Source organism: Cheilinus undulatus, linkage group 6, assembly GCF_018320785.1.
Source record: "Cheilinus undulatus linkage group 6, ASM1832078v1, whole genome shotgun sequence".
Classification (NCBI taxonomy): Eukaryota; Metazoa; Chordata; class Actinopteri; order Labriformes; family Labridae; genus Cheilinus; species Cheilinus undulatus.
In genome coordinates this window covers 38746850-38765717 of record NC_054870.1, presented here as the reverse complement: position 1 = coordinate 38765717, position 18868 = coordinate 38746850, and the positions used below count along the sequence as shown (strand labels likewise).

At 39.1% G+C, this 18868-nt stretch overlaps 1 protein-coding gene across 1 annotated transcript in view; it reads left to right on the top strand.

The window, feature by feature from the left end:
- loxl4 (lysyl oxidase-like 4) overlaps nucleotides 1–18514 on the top strand; it is a 45366-nt gene extending 26852 nt beyond the window's left edge. Inside the window, exons 7-14 of the mRNA XM_041788751.1 lie at nucleotides 3765–3919; nucleotides 4009–4176; nucleotides 4878–5040; nucleotides 5122–5365; nucleotides 6373–6488; nucleotides 6794–6930; nucleotides 13724–13835; nucleotides 15794–18514. Coding sequence (XP_041644685.1) covers nucleotides 3765–3919; nucleotides 4009–4176; nucleotides 4878–5040; nucleotides 5122–5365; nucleotides 6373–6488; nucleotides 6794–6930; nucleotides 13724–13835; nucleotides 15794–15864 — 1166 coding nt within the window. The 3' untranslated portion in view covers nucleotides 15865–18514. The remainder of the gene's footprint in view (nucleotides 1–3764; nucleotides 3920–4008; nucleotides 4177–4877; nucleotides 5041–5121; nucleotides 5366–6372; nucleotides 6489–6793; nucleotides 6931–13723; nucleotides 13836–15793) is intronic.
- The last annotated feature ends 354 nt before the right edge of the window (nucleotides 18515–18868 follow it).

Below are 18868 nucleotides of genomic sequence, written 5' to 3'. Positions count from 1 at the left end.
GAGGATGCTGGATAACTTGGAGGCAGACAGATGTTCTGCCTGATCTGGTGGCTTTTTATTCAATTTTTGACAAATTTGTACTCACTTATTTCCTGTTTGCTAGTTTGCTTTTAATGCTTGTACATGCAGCTGCTGATGGTCTGTCACTTTAACTGTGCTGCTGCCTGTCTTGGCCAGGACACTCATGAAAAGAAAGTTTTAATCTCAATGAGATTGACTAGATTAATTCAGACTAAAGAAGCTAAGAGACGGTTGAGAAAGAAGATAATTCCCTCTTACCAGCAGCTGTGGTGGATGTGCATGTAAACAAAGAGTTGTCTCTTTACCACTGCCATGTTCCCGGCAATGAAAAGCAATCATGATTCCTGTTCTCAAGCCATTTTAATTCAGCTTACAGCAGGATATATGATTGTTTGTCTGTTTATTCCATTAAAATATCAAAAAGCATCAACAACCCAAACATGGTTAGTTTCAGTGACTGAATTAGCAGAACTGAAACTCGTGTATGAGGCTGTTAACATGAAATTCTGCTGTTGACGTTTGATATGGTGCCTAATGGAGATTGACTAACTTATAAACCAGCCTCAGCTTTTGGCATCTCCATACTGGCTTAATTTTCTCTGGCTATGGTGGAGCACTCACACAAGGATCATTTGCTCTGTGCAATGCTGGAGCACGGTCGTGCCCCCTCTCCAGTTCCCTATTGGCCTGTCCAAACATTTCTCCAGGCGCATTCAGGTCTGGGCTCAGATACAGCATCATGTATGTCATAAATGACACATGCAGTTTACAAGAGGTGCTGCCTCAGAAAGTCAGCTTCATGGAGAAATATACAAACAGTAAGACAGTAACTTGACTCACTTTGTGACCTTTTTTTAAAGTAATTTTGTCAGATATGGCTCTTTAACAGTCCGCCATTATTTGCAATGATAGTTTAGAGGAATGATCTAGGGATGTACAAAAATGGATTTTTGCAGATGTCCGATGAGAAGATATTTACAAAATACTTTTAGCTAATACTTATTAGGGATGCGCAGGGTTAATTGGTAAAACGGTTAAAATCGTCAATTTAGCCGGCGCAGGATTTACTAGATGGTTAAACTAATTACCTATCATTTTTTATGAGCACGGGCTTGAAATCCCCATCTATAATGCTCTTTTAAACTGTAATGAACCTCCTGCCACTAGAGGCCACTGTAGCTTCAGTCAATGGCCACTGCCTTCCTCTTGCCGGCACTTTACCAAATGTAAATATGAGAATCTCATCAGTGGCTTAGCGGTTAGTGTGTAAAGCCAGAAGACTGTGTGATCTCATTCTGTAAACATCGAAGAAGCGGAAAGTGTCAAACGGCTGAAAGCCTCCTGCCTACTGTGGTCGAAAGTTGAAATTAAATCACAAAACTACAGCACCAACAAATTGGATTATTAATTAATTCAATATCTAAACAGTTTTTAAAAAATATCAATACAGTATCACCCTGCAAATACTGCACTATTTAGATGTATTATTTTCTAACACCCCTATTTTAAAATTAAAGGAATGATGATGAATAAAGACAGACTTCAGCTGATGTAGGTCTGTTGGTCCAACCTAAAACTCCAATAAACTTACTTGTTCATACAGGCAATATTTACAGCTTATGTAGGCAGATGTTTATAGCCAAAATATTGGTTGCAAATATCAGCAGAAATTTTAAAATCTTCTGATACAGATTATTCCCTTTTTAAGCTAATATCTGCTGATACTGATATCATACAATAATATCATGTATCTCTAGAATGATCATTTCAGTTACTTTACGTTCATGCTTGTGTGCATGCATAAGCGACTGTACTGTGCTGAAGCCACCCTCTTCCATCCATGCCCAGGCCAAGGAAGAGCACCATGCCTGTGTCCAGATAGACAAACTGGACTTTGTGGATCAAACGTGCTTGGGCACAGTACGGGCTGCCTATTGAGTGTGCACTAATGCAGGTTACCCCATGCTTGTTTTCTTCTTTTCCAGCTTGAAATCCTATCAGCAAAAAACTCCAAAAAACATGATTCTGATGCCAGCTGGCCCCTGCTGTCTTAGAGCCGCCAGGCAGACAGATCTATTTACAAACCTAAAATATTTAGGCTCTCGGCTAAGAAACAGATGCATGATGACAGAACGACTTTGTCAGAGGCATTGAAAGAGATGTCCCACTAAAAGAAAAAACAACATACACTGCATTAATGTATCCAAAAACGGCATGTAATTTCAGAGAAGAAAAAAGGATAGGGTTTCCCTTGCAACCACTAACCAACTATTTGTGCTATTCTCAACAAGAATGTTGCCCTGTTTCAATTCAATTTTTTTATCCTTCCAAATTATTGGTGGCATTTGCCAATTCCAGTTTTATGGTAAACAAGTTAAACTGTGGCTTGTAAATAGTAAAATTTTAGCCACCACATTTTCAGCTGAAAGCAGCATGCCTCAGATGTTTGATTTTCAGGGTTTTATTATCTGGAACAATTGATTTCATGGAGAACTATGAAAAATTTTCCAAGCTCTATTCAGACTCCATCTGCCAATCCTCTCACTCCCATCATCATTGCATTTATCACCGCCATCAGTACGCTAAATTACAGGGACAAAGTTTCTGTTTCCTTTCATGACCAGCTTTATTTCACTGTGTAATTTTGCCTGTGAAGTGCGTCTACATACTGTGTGCTATACGTACATAAGGGAATGAAACACTGAATGCCTGCGTGTGTGTTTCTGTGCATGTAGAGTGTGTGTGGTCAGCTTCTAGGAAATTATTTTGGGTTTTCGTGGATTTCCCAAACTAAGATTTAAATACAGCGTGTCACTGTGCATTTTGAACAGTGGCCCCTGTGTTTGTCTTGATAACTTAAACAGTGGGAATTTGGATCTAGTTTGTGGCCTTTACCATGCAGATAGAAGCGGAAGTGGTATAAAAGTGTCTTTTTTATACATATAAACCCACGCGTGGTGACCAGTATGGACGCAGGCCTACAATCTACCAAAACCAACACAGAGACAGATCCAGTTAGACTGCAGTCTTGTCGCTACCATTTCTGTCATCTTCCTTTTCACCCATTCTTTGTTTTTTTCCCCCCTTTTTCCCTGGTTTATGTGGTTTAGGTTGTGTTTATTTCAATTCAACCTCTTTTTCAAGCTTGCAGTTTGCAACTTCTGTTTAAGAAACAGACTTAAGCCATAGTTTGTACTGTGTTTTGATATACTGCTATCATTATGGTAGCAGCTGTTTGCTTTCAGAAAATCCTTAGCGTTTCCACTATCTCCTCTGTTGTTTGAAGATTATCTCGTCTTTACCGACAAACAAGTACTAGAGAAAGTCTTTTATCTGTTGACAAAGATTTGGGCTTGTTTGCTCACCCAGGGTGGTGGAATACACACAATGCTGTTGTGCCATGAGCTGCATAATGGTGGTGATGAGGTGTGACAGATCCCCAAAGTAGATCTTTGTGGGACTGCTGCTTGGTTTGTAGGAACATTTTGTCATGACAGATAGAGGCTTTTTATTGTTGGTTTCACACTAAAGTAGAGAAAGCACATTCAGATTCTTACATGTGTGTGGCGTCCTTGAACAATAAAGTCTGCTAATGTCGTTGTGTCTACACTGGGTGGCCCGTAACTGTGTGCAGGAAATATTCCCCTGCAGTTATGTCCTTGCTATTCTGGTTTTTGTATTTCCTTGCTTTATTTTTGTCTGCAGAGTCTTAAAATCTACCATATCTCCACCTCTCTCTTCAGGTACTGGACCTATCCATATGAACAGCGTGCAGTGTATGGGATCAGAGCGCTCCATCCTGGACTGCTACTTCCAGGAGGTCCAACCATGGACGTTTAAACACAGTCAGGATGCATCAGTACGCTGTAATGTCCCAAAGACTGGCATAGAAAAGACGGTATGAAAACTATACACAATCACAAGACGTTCTTATTTGCTTTCATAGACCAGTCCCATATTTAATGCCTTTAATCTGATGGATTTCAGGTGCGGCTCACTGGTGGTAGGATCCCATCAGAAGGTCGTGTGGAGGTTTTGATGGAGATAGGTGGGCGAAAGCGCTGGGGCGGTGTCTGCAGTGAGAACTGGGGCATCAATGAGGCCATGGTGGTGTGCAGACAGCTCGGCCTGGGCTTCGCTGCCAGCGCTCACCAGGTAACAGAGCATGTGAATGTCACAGCATTAATAACTGTCAAGTTCATGCAGTGTTTATGTTTATGACAAAGCTACAGGAAGCTTGTCATTTTAACTTTTGGAAGTTGCAAGCAAACTCCTGCATACTGGTGAGCTTGTAAGAGATACATTTAATGGCTCGCTTTATTTTGACCTTTCTCAGGCCAAGGACAAAAACCTTCATTAGGTTATACCTGAAAAAAATATTGTGAATAAATGAATTTTGCAAGTTAGACATTGCAGGATTTGGATTGTAGTTTTTGATGGACATTTCATCTGCCTTTGAAAATAATGTGGGAAGATTTGTTTTCTATTTTGACTCTGATAGAATACTTCCCCTTAACTGGGTGCACCAAAATATACCCCTGCAACTTTCTCACAGTCTGTTTATCGATGTTTATAGTAATGGGTTTGATATCCCAAATAAACAAACCATTGATGCTCTTCCACCTTTAAAACAATTAGTGCAATTTAAAAATGTCTGCAGAGAGTAGTCATTTGTCCAAAACTTGTCAAAATCCTATCAGCAGTGTCTCAGTTATTGATAGAAAAATAAACAAACAGATGTTTAAACAAATGATAGCATGGAGGCTAATCCATAGTCACAGCCCCTGTACTCTCTGTGGAGGACAATGAGCTATGAGACAGAGAAATGAGCAATGATATGGTCCTCTCTTTGACAGGAGACCTGGTACTGGCCTGGTGACCAAAGTGCAGCTGAAGTGATTCTTAGTGGGACGCACTGTGTGGGCACTGAGCTTTCAATTCAGCAATGCCGGCGCAACAACCATGTCCACTGTCCTCGAGGAGGGGGAACCAAGGCAGCTGGGGTCAGCTGTTCAGACAGTAAGTCAGACTTCTTTCCCTTTTTTTTTCTATTTTAAATCTGCTTGAACCTTGATATAACATTTGATATTTCACCTTCAGCTGCCCCTGACCTTGTCCTGGACGCCCAGCTGGTGCAGGAGACAGCCTACCTGGAAGACCGACCTCTCCATCTGCTCACCTGTGCAAACGAGGAGAACTGTCTGTCCTCATCTGCTGCCAGGATGAACTGGCCGTATGGCCACCGGCGCCTGCTGCGCTTCTCATCCCGAATCATGAACCTTGGTCGATCTGATTTCAGACCCAAAGCAACAAGAGAGAGCTGGACATGGCACCAATGTCACAGGTAAATCATCCCTGAGGGGATTAGGGAGGTGTTTCATAGTTTGACATAGTGGGATGTTGCGATGGAAAAAACTGTTTAAATACTTGCTATTTGTGGGATGATGTGGTTGCACTTGTGGTCATTCTGGATGGGAAAACTGTGGTTTAGAGTGCCCTGCATGCAGGTGAGTTTTTAGAGGCTGTCAAAAATACTCTCACAAACACCTGTTCCCTGTACAAAATAGCTTGTTCGTGCATTAATGACATAGCTCCCTTCACGTTGAGTAATTTTAGTTATATTTATTTTAATTGCATTCAATTGCTACCAGGAAAGAAAACAGGTAAAGTGTGATCTCAGTGCCAGAGCACATTTAGTTTGACGAGGGGTCGGCATGCAACATAAGCATTTAACATAAGAAGCTTTGTGTGGCACCGTGCCTCTGCAGCATTTTGTCTTTAGTATTAAATACATGAAATATTGTCCCTAGATTCACTGTGAAGACATTCCACTTTACCTCATAGTTTTCTCACTTTAGTTTCTTGTCAGATGAGGGGGGCGCTTTCATGCCTTTCTTAAAGACAGAAGAAGGAGCCTCTTGAAGCCCACAGTGCAGGCTGTGTGAGATTTGTCACAGTCTGGTGCGGGTGGCCTGAAACAGTGCTGTCATCTCTCCAGATTCATTAGCCGCCCTGCAGCACGTGTCTGTGGAAATCCAGTCAGCATAGGTCAGATGCAATACAAAGGACAGGGCGGCTCAAGCACCAGTCAGTTTGTTACAACAACACATCACTGCTATGGACGTGTTTCAAAGCCCACCATTCACTCAGAATGAGTAAACAGCTCAACATAGATGCCGCTAAAACAAGTGCCTGTAAGAGGTGTTATGGTGACACCCACGCTCATGTTGGAGCAGTGAGGTCATTAGGCTACAGGCCATAGGGAGCTAGTGTTCGGTTAGCATAAATGCTCACACTCATGGCCTCACGTATGCACACACTCTCACCTGGAGTTTCCCTCTGTCGTCCCAGGCACTACCACAGCATCGAGGTGTTCACACATTACGACCTGCTGACTCTGAACGGCACCAGGGTTGCAGAGGGACACAAGGCCAGTTTCTGTCTGGAGGACACGTACTGCCCCGATGGTAATGTTCACTATTCATCAGTCCCAGTGAAAAACTGAGTCCCATTAGTGACAGGAAATTAATATCAATATTTCAGCAGCAGCTACTTAGATAGTTACTGTGTGGTTAATGTATTAGATCAGCGCTGCTGTTGTTTGTTCACTCTCCATTTCCTTGTTATATCAGGGGTGAAATGGCTCATATGAAGAAGGAGTGTTTATATGTTGTTGAACATAATTCAGCAAGCTAAAGGCTCTTAAGCATTAAATGAGCTCTGATGTTATGATTGATAATGTTGTCTATGTGTGTGTTAATGTGTGTGTTAGGAATCCAGAAGCGGTTCTCCTGCTATAACATGGGTGATCAGGGCATCTCTGTGGGCTGCTGGGACACATACCGACATGATATTGACTGCCAGTGGGTCGATGTGACAGATGTGCGTCCAGGAGACTACATATTCCAGGTCAGAAATCATATTATGTCTTACTCTTTCTCACTTATTTATTTATTTATTTATTTATTTTTTTTGGGGGGGGGGGGGGGTGTTGATGTAAATATATGCAACATAAAACACAAAAAAACAATAAAAACAAGAGCAAAAACTGAAGCTATAGAGCTACATAAAAGTGACACCCTACATTCTTATAATCAGTTATGAAGGTTGTTCAATAATATTATCACTCAGTGTTTCTGTAACCAATCAAATTTATTTCATGAAAATCTTGCTGGATGAACCTAAGATGGAACAAAATATTTGATGAACAAAGAGACAGGACAAACCAAATAACGAACATTTTTAAGCAGTGGATCATTACAGAGGCCTTTGACATGCATGCATACATTTTATTTTACTCCGTTTCTTGTGATGACATGTAAAATTTAAGTTGCTCTGTAGTGATTTTGGGAACTAACACATTGGTGTGACTAGATTAGCTTTCTTGTCCCAAGATACTGAAATAAAGAAGTTGAGATCTAAAATATTGTGACCATAAAAAATGAAGTGGAAATCAAATTTGTGGATGTAGAAAGTGGATACAGAAAGCATTCAGACCCCTCTCACTTTTGTCAGTTTTGTTATTTTTCAGCCTGATGCTACAATAAAAACAAAACATTTTAATTCTACACTCAGTACCCCATGATGACAAAGTGAAAACAGAATTTTAGAAATGTTTTTAAATTTGTTAATAAAAAGCTGAAATATCACTTTGGCAAAAGTAATCAGACTTTCATAATTTCATGGCTTGGTTTCTGATCTGTTTCTACACCTCCAGTCGAGGTGTAGAAACATCTCAGCAACAATCAAGAGATGTGGGCGGAACCTGAGCTAAATTTCAAGTGTTGTTTCATAGCATCTGATTGCTTGTGTCTAAGGAATATTTCAGTTTTGTAGTTTTTTTCATGAATTTGCAAAAGTTTGCAACATAACAAAATTGGGAAAAAAGTGAAGGGGATTTGAACACTGAATGCAGTGTGTGAGTTTGGGGCTACTGCACATCAGACTTTCTGACATTTTTCCAGGTGTACATTCGTGACCCACTGATAATATCTCCATGACCTGCTTTTGGGCCTTGACCCACCAGTTGAGAACCACTGTATGTAAAGTGCTATTTGCTCTATAAGGTAGCTGGCTGGCTTTTAAGATTTTCAGTGGCAGCAGAGACAAATGATTTCATATAGATGTTTTTCTTTACACAAGGAACTCTGTAACCTTGTCCTGAAGGCAAAAGCAGAAGTGTTTTAACTCAGAAAGAAACAAAACGTTTTTCCTGAAATCTGTAACTCCTCTTTTGAGGCAGAGATTGACCTCATGAGAAAATGTTCAAAGGCTCTTTAGGTGGACATCCTCGTGACTGGCTGGGTTTTTTGTCTATTTTAGTAAGACCTCTCGACCTGCCTCACCACCTCAACCACCCCTCTGTCTATTATTACTTCAACCCAGGTCAATAAGTCGAGTCATTGTGGCACTACACTAAAACACATCAAGGACTCTATTTCCCATTATCCTCCATCCTCCTTTCAGGCTACTGATCCAAACGTGGTATGCAGCGTCCTCAGATCTCACGCTGCCAATTATGCCCCATGGATGTCTGTGTGTTGTTTACTGCTGCTACTTCATCTGAGAGGTCACACTCAGTCTTTGTAATTAAACTTCTCCACTCTCTATTGAAGATGCATGTATTAAATGTCCTAGTTATAGTTGAGACACATATACATATAAATGAATGTGCTGACAGGATGTATTTTGAGCATGTTGACTGGGATGTAATTATAAAGTTGTTTATTGGTATGGCACATTGTGGAGGTGGAAAGATTGAATGATAGACGAGGAAAGAAGTGGAGTTGAGATGAATGAGAGAAAGAAATTGAAAGAAGTACAAAGATGAAAAGGTCAGGGTCATTTTAGGAGACCAGGACTAAGTGGAATTGCTAAGTTTAGCAGAGAAGAACAAGAGAGGCTGAGCTATTCTCTACTCAAGGCTGAAGAATTGAAAAATCCGTACACATCTTATCAACCGATCCACGTGTGTGGATGCTAAATTATGATGAGGTATAGCACAACAGCTACCCTAAATAAAGATTTTTAGAGTCTTAAACATTTTTGAAAGTATAAGGAACCCCACACAGGATGACAAATTAAAGATTTTACAGTTTTGTTCTTGTTGAGTTGTGTTGTGCAACAAGATGACAAACACAGCACACACTCTACACACTAACATTTTTCCTGAAGTAGGCTTGCTTCCTGGTTGGCTGCCCTTCCATTTCATGTTACAGTTCACAGATTGTATGCTTACCTATCCTCTATATCCCATCGTGCAAAGCTCCCGACTGAACCGTTTGGGCCCTGTTAGAAAGTGACAGGACCAATCAGCGACCAGGGGCAGTACTTTTGGGCGCGGAGGAATCATGGTGTATGCAAGCAGCAACAAGAGGCCGGTGCAATTATGGCGGAAAAGCTTAGCCTGCTAAAGTGCCAGTTTTATCAGAACTTGACGACATTTCTTCATTAAAAGAAGAACAAAGAACAGCATTGAGTTGTGTTCTTTTCAAAAACAACAAAAGTCATGTACTGACATGTCTACAGTCGCAATCGTTCCAGTTATGCAGTTCTATATGGAGTTTACTCCTTCGGTAGGGGCACAGCTAGTTAGTGGCTACGTCAGGTGTTTTGTTGCTCTGATTGGCCTGTAGAGATGTGACAGACAGAACGTTCATCCAATCACCCTCTGAGTATTTTTTCAAAGGCTCAGCCCTTTCCCAAACGCTGTGTATGAGTGGAAACAGAGATGGATGTGTGAAACACATCCATCTGTGTTTCACACATCCATCTGGCGTGCCAGGTTAGCTCTGATCGTCTTCCAAGGAGATCAGAGAGAATAAAACCACACCTGACACACCTCACTTAACAGGACAATCTGGCAAGATAATCTTTAGGAGCATCAGATAATCTGGCCTTTGCTGACTTTGATCAGAGGGGGTAATCTGCCAGAAATCAGTATGATAATACTGTGATTATAGTGTGTACCAGAGGTGGAAAGTAACTAATAACATTAACTCAGACTACTTTAATTGAGTAGATTTTTTAAGGTACTTGTACATTTAAAAAAAACAGTACCTTCACTTCTACTTAAGTAGAGAGATTGAGATTGATTCCACGTCACATCTCAAAACAGCTGTTGAATACAACAAAAACTGGAGTGTTGATATCTCAGGTTAGACATTTCAAAGTTAATTTTAACTCCCAAAGTGTAATTTGAACTTCATTCTGAGAAGAATGATAATTAGTGTTGGAGTTATTTGACAATGTTGATCCACGAGTACTTTTAAACTCTGAATTGTCAGGCTCTGCCTGCTGTGATTTTATATCTGGAAGATGTGTGAGAAGATTTACCCATCATGCCGTTAGGGCAGACTGTTTAGATGACTTTCATATGTGGTCAGCTGTATTTGGATGTTGTTGTACAGTCATCCCTACTGGGGTTCTGTTGGTCATGCTTCTGGTGGATTCTTGTTTTTTGTGATGTGACACATTTAGTTAGAGGTAGAGTTTCTGCCTGTGGCTTTAGGTACTCCTAAAGGATGCATGGTGCGTTTTTATAAATCTGTATGCATTGCCTTGCTATGAGGTTGACTCTCTGCTTTGTTCTTGCGAGAGGAGACCCACCATGCCACAGATTTGCAAGAGTTTGTGCAGCTCTGTCATACTGTGAAATATTTAACACCTTTAAAAGTGCAGTTTAACTATATGTAGTGAAAACTTTTAAAGTGTTAACTTTAACTATATATGAGTTGAATTAACACTTATTTTACTTCATTATAGAGGCGTGAATTTACCTGAACAACCCAGTTGGATATTTATTCTCATGTTATTCTTGCCAATCAGTAAAGATCATATTTTACTGTACAACTCCTCAGTAGCTACTAGGATGACATTGTGCATGACATTATGAAAACAAAGGCATAAAAAGCTTCAGTTTTAACAAGGGCTGTTAATTGATTAAAAATATTACTCAAGTTAATCACATCACCATTCTGTGATTAATCATAGCATTTCTTTGGTTTTGTTCATTTTTAGATTTTTAAATGTTCTTATTATCAAGTGTTTATTTTCATTATTTTAACTTTATGTACAGCCCTTTGAAAGCACTTTTTAATAAAAAATGTATTATTGTAATTGTAATTACTAGTATTTTTATTATTATTAATATTATTATTATTATCTATAAATTAATATTTTAACTATTACCATTTACTTGTATTTATGGTTGAGATAAATTAGTACAAGTATGGTGTTTAAATGAAGAAATATTAAACAAACTAGAGTTTTTAAACTTATTTGTGGTTTGTAAATCAGAATGTCTTTATTCACTGAGCAATAATATTTATAAACTGCAAACGAGCCCAGAAGACAATCACATCAGGTACAAAATAATGTGCTTTAAAGTGAATGATCAGGTGTGCTGTTACCCCGAGGTAGCTGAAGTTGCTGACTGATGTCCAGTGGTCTCTCGTCAGTGTAATAAATGTAGCTCGGGCCAGTTGCTACACTTAAGTTGCCTGTTTAGCTGTCATATAGTTCGATTCTTGTGACTGTAGTTCTCGTAGGTGCTCTGTGGTACGGGTCATCTGAGGCGACCCAGATGATGTCTTGAAGCCCCTTGTTGTCAACGATGTCGATGGTCTGCAGTCTCTGGCGACCCATTAGCGATCGCATTAGTTAGCTTAGATGTTGTCGTTTAGTGGACAAATGTGGGTCTGCTAGACTGCACCGGTGTAGCTTGGCGTTATGGCTTGATCCCGTGTTGTTGTTAGTGTCTTTGCTAACATTAGCAAAGATGCGTTTTGCACGGAGGTGGTACTCCAGACTCATTGTTCTTCGGTGTAAAGAAAGTTCATCACCGCAGTATGTACACACAACTTTTGTTTCATCCAGACTTCCATTAGGCAGTTTTTTAAAATCAAATTCTGTGAAGCAGACCTGGGTCTGTCTCCTCACTCATCACTGCTGGCTGAGCTTGACCCACCTTTAACCTTTTCACCCCAGGGACGTAAACATCCGCGCAGGAGGACTACAGGAGGAAGTTGTGGTCAAACTTAGTCATATGATTAAATTTTGTTACTATTTTTTTAACGCGTTAAGCTTTCAAGGTTAATCGTGAGCGTTAACGCATTTATATTAACAGGCCTAGTTTTAACATGAGACATTATTACTCATACAGTGAATTTACTGAGGGATGTACCAGCAGACTTCTCTCTTTTTCTTTATCTCTGTTGCATGCACTTGCAATGGCCATCATGTCCTCACAAAAAGTTCTCCAATTATATATCAGCAGCAATGAATATAGTAGGGCAGCTCTGAGTATCATCTATGTGTAAGAAACACTGTCTTACATTTCTCTAATAAAGTGCAGATAATGCTCTACTCTTCTGATTCTGGGGTTTACAGACAGAAAGGTTTGGCAGGCCTACCCTTGAACCACCCACTGCTAATGAAACACACCAATTACCCAAATTAACTATTGCCTCCCTTTAGTCAAACAGCAGCTACTGCCCCTCTTCCATTAGAAACGGCTAATTTGCCACCAAGGAATTCCTCCTGGCCTGTTTTTATTTTTACTGCCACTTTCTCACCAAGTAACACGTTCTAAACTAAACCGTCTTTCTACAAAGAGCCTCATACACGCTTGTCCAACACTGTAATTTAAAAAAATTAAAAAGGGACACTTATTGTGTATTCACCAAGTTTCTTTTAACGTTTTCTTGGTTTATTTTAGTGTCGTTTTCCTTCTTTCTCCCCCGTAGCTGTTTGTAACATGTATTTAAAGTGGGTGTAGCAGTTTACAGAGCAGCTATTAGAGTAAATGACTTCTCAGTATTATCACCAGACCAGATTAGGAGAAAGGTTGTTGTATCAGCAGTTATAGAGCTGCTCTGCAAATAACACACTATTAGCACAGTGTATGCCAGCACTCAGAATGAGATGGATTTCAGATATGCAAACATACCTATGCATAATAACTCCATTGCAACAGACTCTAATTTTAGCTGATTCAGTGCTTATTATTGCATACCTTTGTGGGTATGAGGAGCAGATTTATCCCCTGCAGGAGCTACACTGTGCTATAACCACATTCCACAATCTTACACAAAAGTTGCATAACTTCTAGTAAAGCTAGTTATCATGTTGTTGTGGGAAGAAGTCTCTTTGTGACATGTTTTCATACAAGTTATAAAGTATTTTACGATGGGCTTTCCTCAAAGAACTACCAGTTTGTTCCACGCTTTACATAACACATGATAAAAGCAAGTGTTTACCACCACAATTATTCAGTCCATATGCTGAACTGTAGACTACCAAGTTAACGTCATCCTAACATAAAGTCTATGAGAAACTATTGTGTTTAGCTGTCAAAATAGGAATACTGTATGGAAAAGTCATCCAGCTTTTTATAGATGAGAAAGGGATGGACTATAAAAACAGTAGCAGTCACGAGTGCTCTTATATAAAAAGCCCTCTGACAATTTTACATGCAAGTATTCTTTATTGAAATGGATTTCTCAGCATGTACAGAGGGGAGATTGAGTCCTTATATGACCAGGTGCCTGGCCAGTTAGAGGCACTATATTAAAACAACAAAGTGATAAATGCTCCCCGTTTTCTCATGAATGTTTTATGAATACTATAAAGTACACAGCAGCAGGTCAAAAGGTCAGAATTGTCGGCCTATTGTAAATTGTGTTGATTGTCTGTTTTGCAGGTGGAAGTAAATCCTTCAATGGACATGGCTGAGTCTGACTTTTTGAACAACGTCATGAGATGTCGATGCAAGTATGATGGCCACAGAGTTTACATGTATGGATGTCATGCAGGTGAGGATAGCATACAGTTTTTTAACTCTTGGTGACCTCTGTAAATTCACTGTCTTCACACAGCAGCCATTTTTCCAAGTTATGCTAAGGATGATAACTTACAATCCATTAATAATGTCATACTTATATGTTCCCATGCTTTAAATGTGTTACCCTTAAGTTTCAGGCTGCAAGTCATTTATATTTAGGGTCTTTTGAATGACAATGATCAATTCATAACCTAGATGGATCAACAACTAAAATATACTGAACACTGAAAACCTGAAGGACAAAAAAGTTTGGTGCAACATAAGATGATCCCACCATGCAGTATGATGGTACGATACAATATGATAAACTTTATTGCTCCTTTGGGTAAATTTGTCTTGGACTTTAGGAATTAAACATATTCAGCTGCCTCCACAGGAGCTGAAACATTGGCCCATAACAAGACAGTCTGGCCGCAGACCGTTCATCTAAGATGCTGTATATCTCAGAACAGCAATACACACTAAAACTTTTGAAATAATATCTGATTTTACTTCAGTTTAGGGTAAAGGTAAACGTTAAGATAACGGTTAGGATACCAAAAATGCAAAGTTAAAAAATCTTTCCTGCAAAACCTGATCAACAAAAAGTTTAATAAAGCTGAGTGGAAAAAAGCTCTTTGAATGCATTCTAACACAGCAAGCATGGCTTATGCAGGTGCACAAGTTATGTACGCTACTTAGATAATAGATCTACATAGCTAATGTAGCTATGTAGATTATGTAGTTAAAGCGAAGCTCACAAGGCAGCTATGTAAGCTACTGTACGTATCTTTGTTTTTTATGTAGCAAAGTTAGCTTCAGCTAAATTTACTAAAGTTCTTGCTGCTAAAGCTTACTTAGCTATAAATAACGTAGCTATGTAGATAATGTAGTTATGTAGCTAACCTTGCTAAGCTAAGCTCACAAAGCAGCTGTGTTAGCTACATATATCAATATCTAGCAATGTTAGCTTTAGCTACATTTGCTAAAGTTCTCATTGCTAAAGCTAACTCAACCACATTGGCTCATGAAGTACCATTAATTTCGTAGCTAGAAAAGCTACTTTAACTACAAAGCTAAAGTGAGCAACTGTTTGTGTAACTTCTTCTAAAAAAGGTCTACACATAATTTGATCCCAGGTTAGACCACTGGTTTTTCTCTAACTCATTTTTGAAAATTTGTTTATTCTGTAATGTTTGTAAAGTGTTTATTTAGTGGTTATTTAACCACCAGACTTTGTTTATGAATCAAGTAGAATTAAAAAAAAAAAAAAAGAAAACTTAAACTGGAAATATGTGGTACTAGCAAATTTTAGCAGTTCTGTTCTGAGTTATGAGGTGTCTTAGATTAACAGTCTATGACCACTCCGTGTCAGAGCTCTTTGGTCTGCAGGCCGACCCCTCTCCATGATAACCCATCAGCTATGGTCAGACAACAGCTACAGTTTGCTTACAGCTATTAAAGCCTGATTTATGCTTCTATGTTAAAACTATGCTGTAGCTTTCATCGTAGATCTATGTGACTCTGAACCCTGTGCACAGGCCCTCACATGGCTCGCACTTCCTCCAAAGTGTAACTGTCTGCAAAACTTCAAGCCCTGTGATTGGTCCGCTAGTTATCAATGATGACTGCCAGTCTCTGAGTATGTCAACAGGTTTATTGTATATTAGGGATGCACAAATGCATCGGATTAGCATCTGTATCAGCCAATATTGGCCCAGCTGTGGACATGAACTGGTGTCAGTAGCATTTGTTTATCTGATGTGTCATATCAGTTTAATACTTCACCACACCTAACATCTGATTTAGAGATTTATTGTTGGCCAGAAGATGTGACCCAGATCAGTAATTAACAGGTGTGGCCAAATACTTTTGTCCACAAAGTGTATATAAAATACATATAATATTCTTCACTTCTGTGTCAGTGACAGTCATTTTTTTCCCTTGCAGGTGATGCATACAGTGCTGAAATTGAAGACCTGTTCGAGCACCAGAGGCAGATCACCAACAACTTTGTGTAGCCCGTTCAGGGCCCAGAACAAAGGCCTTCATGTGGGGCCCCGAGACTTCTCAGGATGGGCTGAGGTCGATGGCCCTCAGGACCTTGGGACCCACGATAACACAACACAAAACGGCACCTGTTCACTTCATTCGTAGATGTGGATAAAGAAAAACATAACATCACAGAAGTGACCTTAGCATGGACTCTGTTGACAACGACAGTGGAACAGGTGCAAGATGGCTCAAGATGATATTTTACTCTACTTACCAAAGAAGATTTTGGATTTTGATATAACTGTACTGATTTTTGTGAATGTTGATGACTTGTAACTTAAGATGGTTATTCAGAACATATAAGCATGAACGATCGCTACATTACTACAAATAATGCGTCACAAAGACATGGGGGAGCGAGGGCTGTTGGGAAGTGTAACTCTTCCAGTGTGATTTAAGAGAGTCTAACAAAAATGAGGATTACAGTTAGTTTCTGTTGCAAGAAGAGGATTTAATGCACTTGTAGCAAATTAATATAATTGGCTTTTTTGTTTTAAATAACATATTTTTTCTTAATGAATCGTTTGTAACTTCTTTTGCATATCTTCACATTGGTGCTCTCTAACAATACTGTATCTAGTTTTATTAACCTCACTCTGTTTCAGGTGACCAGTGTTGTATTTTGAGCTGTTACTTTTAATGATTATCTGGTATTTTATTTTTGCTTTGGCTTAACAAATTCCTTTAATTTTATTTTTTATAAAATTGTAGTTGTGCTAAAAGTTTTGCTTCTCATCTAGAGTAGTCAAGGAGAGGTTAAATGTTTTTTTTAATGGAACAAAGCACTTTATCTTTTAAACATCAGTATTCCAGTTTTGCCCCCAGATGCATTTTTAACCAGCTACCAAATTGACTCACAACAGTACTTTGTTTTACAAAGCAAGCTTTGTGTTTAGCTTTCATTTGCAATGTTCTATTTATGCTGTAATTTTATTTATTCACAGACTTCAAACATACACAGCGAGCTCTGTAAAGATTTTGCAAGCTAGACGTTAATCAAGAAAACGGTTTTTGTTTAAAAGATTATTAGCCAGTGAAGAAATTATTTCATACTACAGTTACAGGACCTAGTATTAAAACAGTCCTGTTATGCAGCTGAATAATTGTTCATATATTTTATTTTAGTTATTAAAACAACTGTAACTGTATGGATTTTCTCTCCCAGCCTTTCTGATGGGAGGGGAAACTGGTGAAACCACAGTTTTGTGGTAGGCAGGCAGGCAGGGTTTAGAGAGCATATAAAAAGCCTTTTAATTACGTCTGTTTGGGTTAGACTTAAGGTTACGGTTAAGGTTAGGGCTATAGCATGTGCTTTATGAAGAAACACTATTGAATTGTTGCTTGTGGAATCAGAGTAACAGCAAGGATCTGGGTTTCCTTCTTTAGACGAACTACGAGGAAGATTCCTAGTTTCTGAGCGATCTGGTGACGAGGGTGGAGATTGAAAGAAGTAGAAAGTCAGAGACAGAAAGAGAGAATGGGATGAAGTTTGGAGAAAGACTTACAGTTTTTACTACCAGAGCTGCCTTTTTTTTGTAGGCAGCCATACAGAGACCACAAGCTGGCATTTTCAGCTCCCCAACAAGAACAACTTGTTTGTCTGGGACAAAAAATAAACCCCTAGATTCATGCTTAGGCCCGGTAAACAGTGGCCTTATTTTAACTAAAGCTGGGCCTGCTTAAATATATAAATATATATTTCCTGCACTTTTTTTGCTTACTTTTTAGCTCCAACAGTCCAGCTCCATTTACTTTACAACATGGAACTTGTGTTAATCATGTTGTTTTACCACATTAATGTGTTTGATGTGTTTGGCTTATTGTCTCAGTGGTTGAAAACCTGTTAAGATGGTTTTGCAGTGGAATCTTTTCAAGGACAAGTGGTGGAAACAAAACATCACTTTTAAAGACAAATGGAGACTTAATTAGTTTCTTTAACAGACTTTATTCCTCCTTACTGTCTTTGACTCTATAAAAAAAGTTAAGACTGTAGCTCTTTCTAATAATCATGCACACCTTACCAAACACAGGCAGCCAAATTACTACATGTCTGATAAAATGTCAGGAAACAGATCTGAAAGTCTATAATAAGTGTTTCCTGATGTTATATTTTCTTTGTTTGTGCTTGTGTACAGTTGCTTTTGGCATATTTCAATGATCTGTTGTGTGTTATTTAAACTATATTCCATAGGCTAACTTGGTTCATACTCACCACTGTTTTTGCATTACTGTATTTGTACCCAGCACAGCACTGGGACATTGTTTTCCATGGCCAGTTCTGCTTTTCTTTTGTCTTTAAAGCTGAGAGTGTGAGCTATGTGGTGCTTATCTACAATCACATTCACAGAAAGCTGTGCTCTCAGGGACTTTGACCTCATCTTAAGAGTAAAAATGAAAATCATATCAAATGATTTAGGGTTGCTTATAGCTGTGATGCCTCCATGTTGACACCAAATGAACTGGTTGTTTCTGAGAACAATCCTATGATAAAGGGATCTGCAGCCACATGTTTGTTTTGCAGGTAAAAATTGAAGGTATGATAGTGATAAGCTTTATGTTATCAGGAAGAAAGCGATATCTGTGGATAGACACTGGCTGAATCAAAAGCATATTTCAGTTGAGCAACAATCACAATCCATTCATTCATCATTACTGTGAATCAATAAAAATTCATCACATACTAAGCTGTCTCCTGCTTCCTGCCTCCCTTTTAATGTATGATGCTGAAGAACATTTGATGATGCAAACGTGGCTTGCATTTTGCATCAAAAGCAGCACAGATTCAGTATTTTATGTACAATATTCCTTCCCCCTGCACATATTTTGTGAGTAATTTTGCCCTCTGACGTCTTGGTTTTTAGCCACTTTAGGACCGGTGAAATACTGTAACTTGTTTTTTCAAGGCTTCCCATAAAACAACCCGGCTTTCCCAAGCTCAAACCTTTTAAGCTGTTAAATTTTCTGCTACTT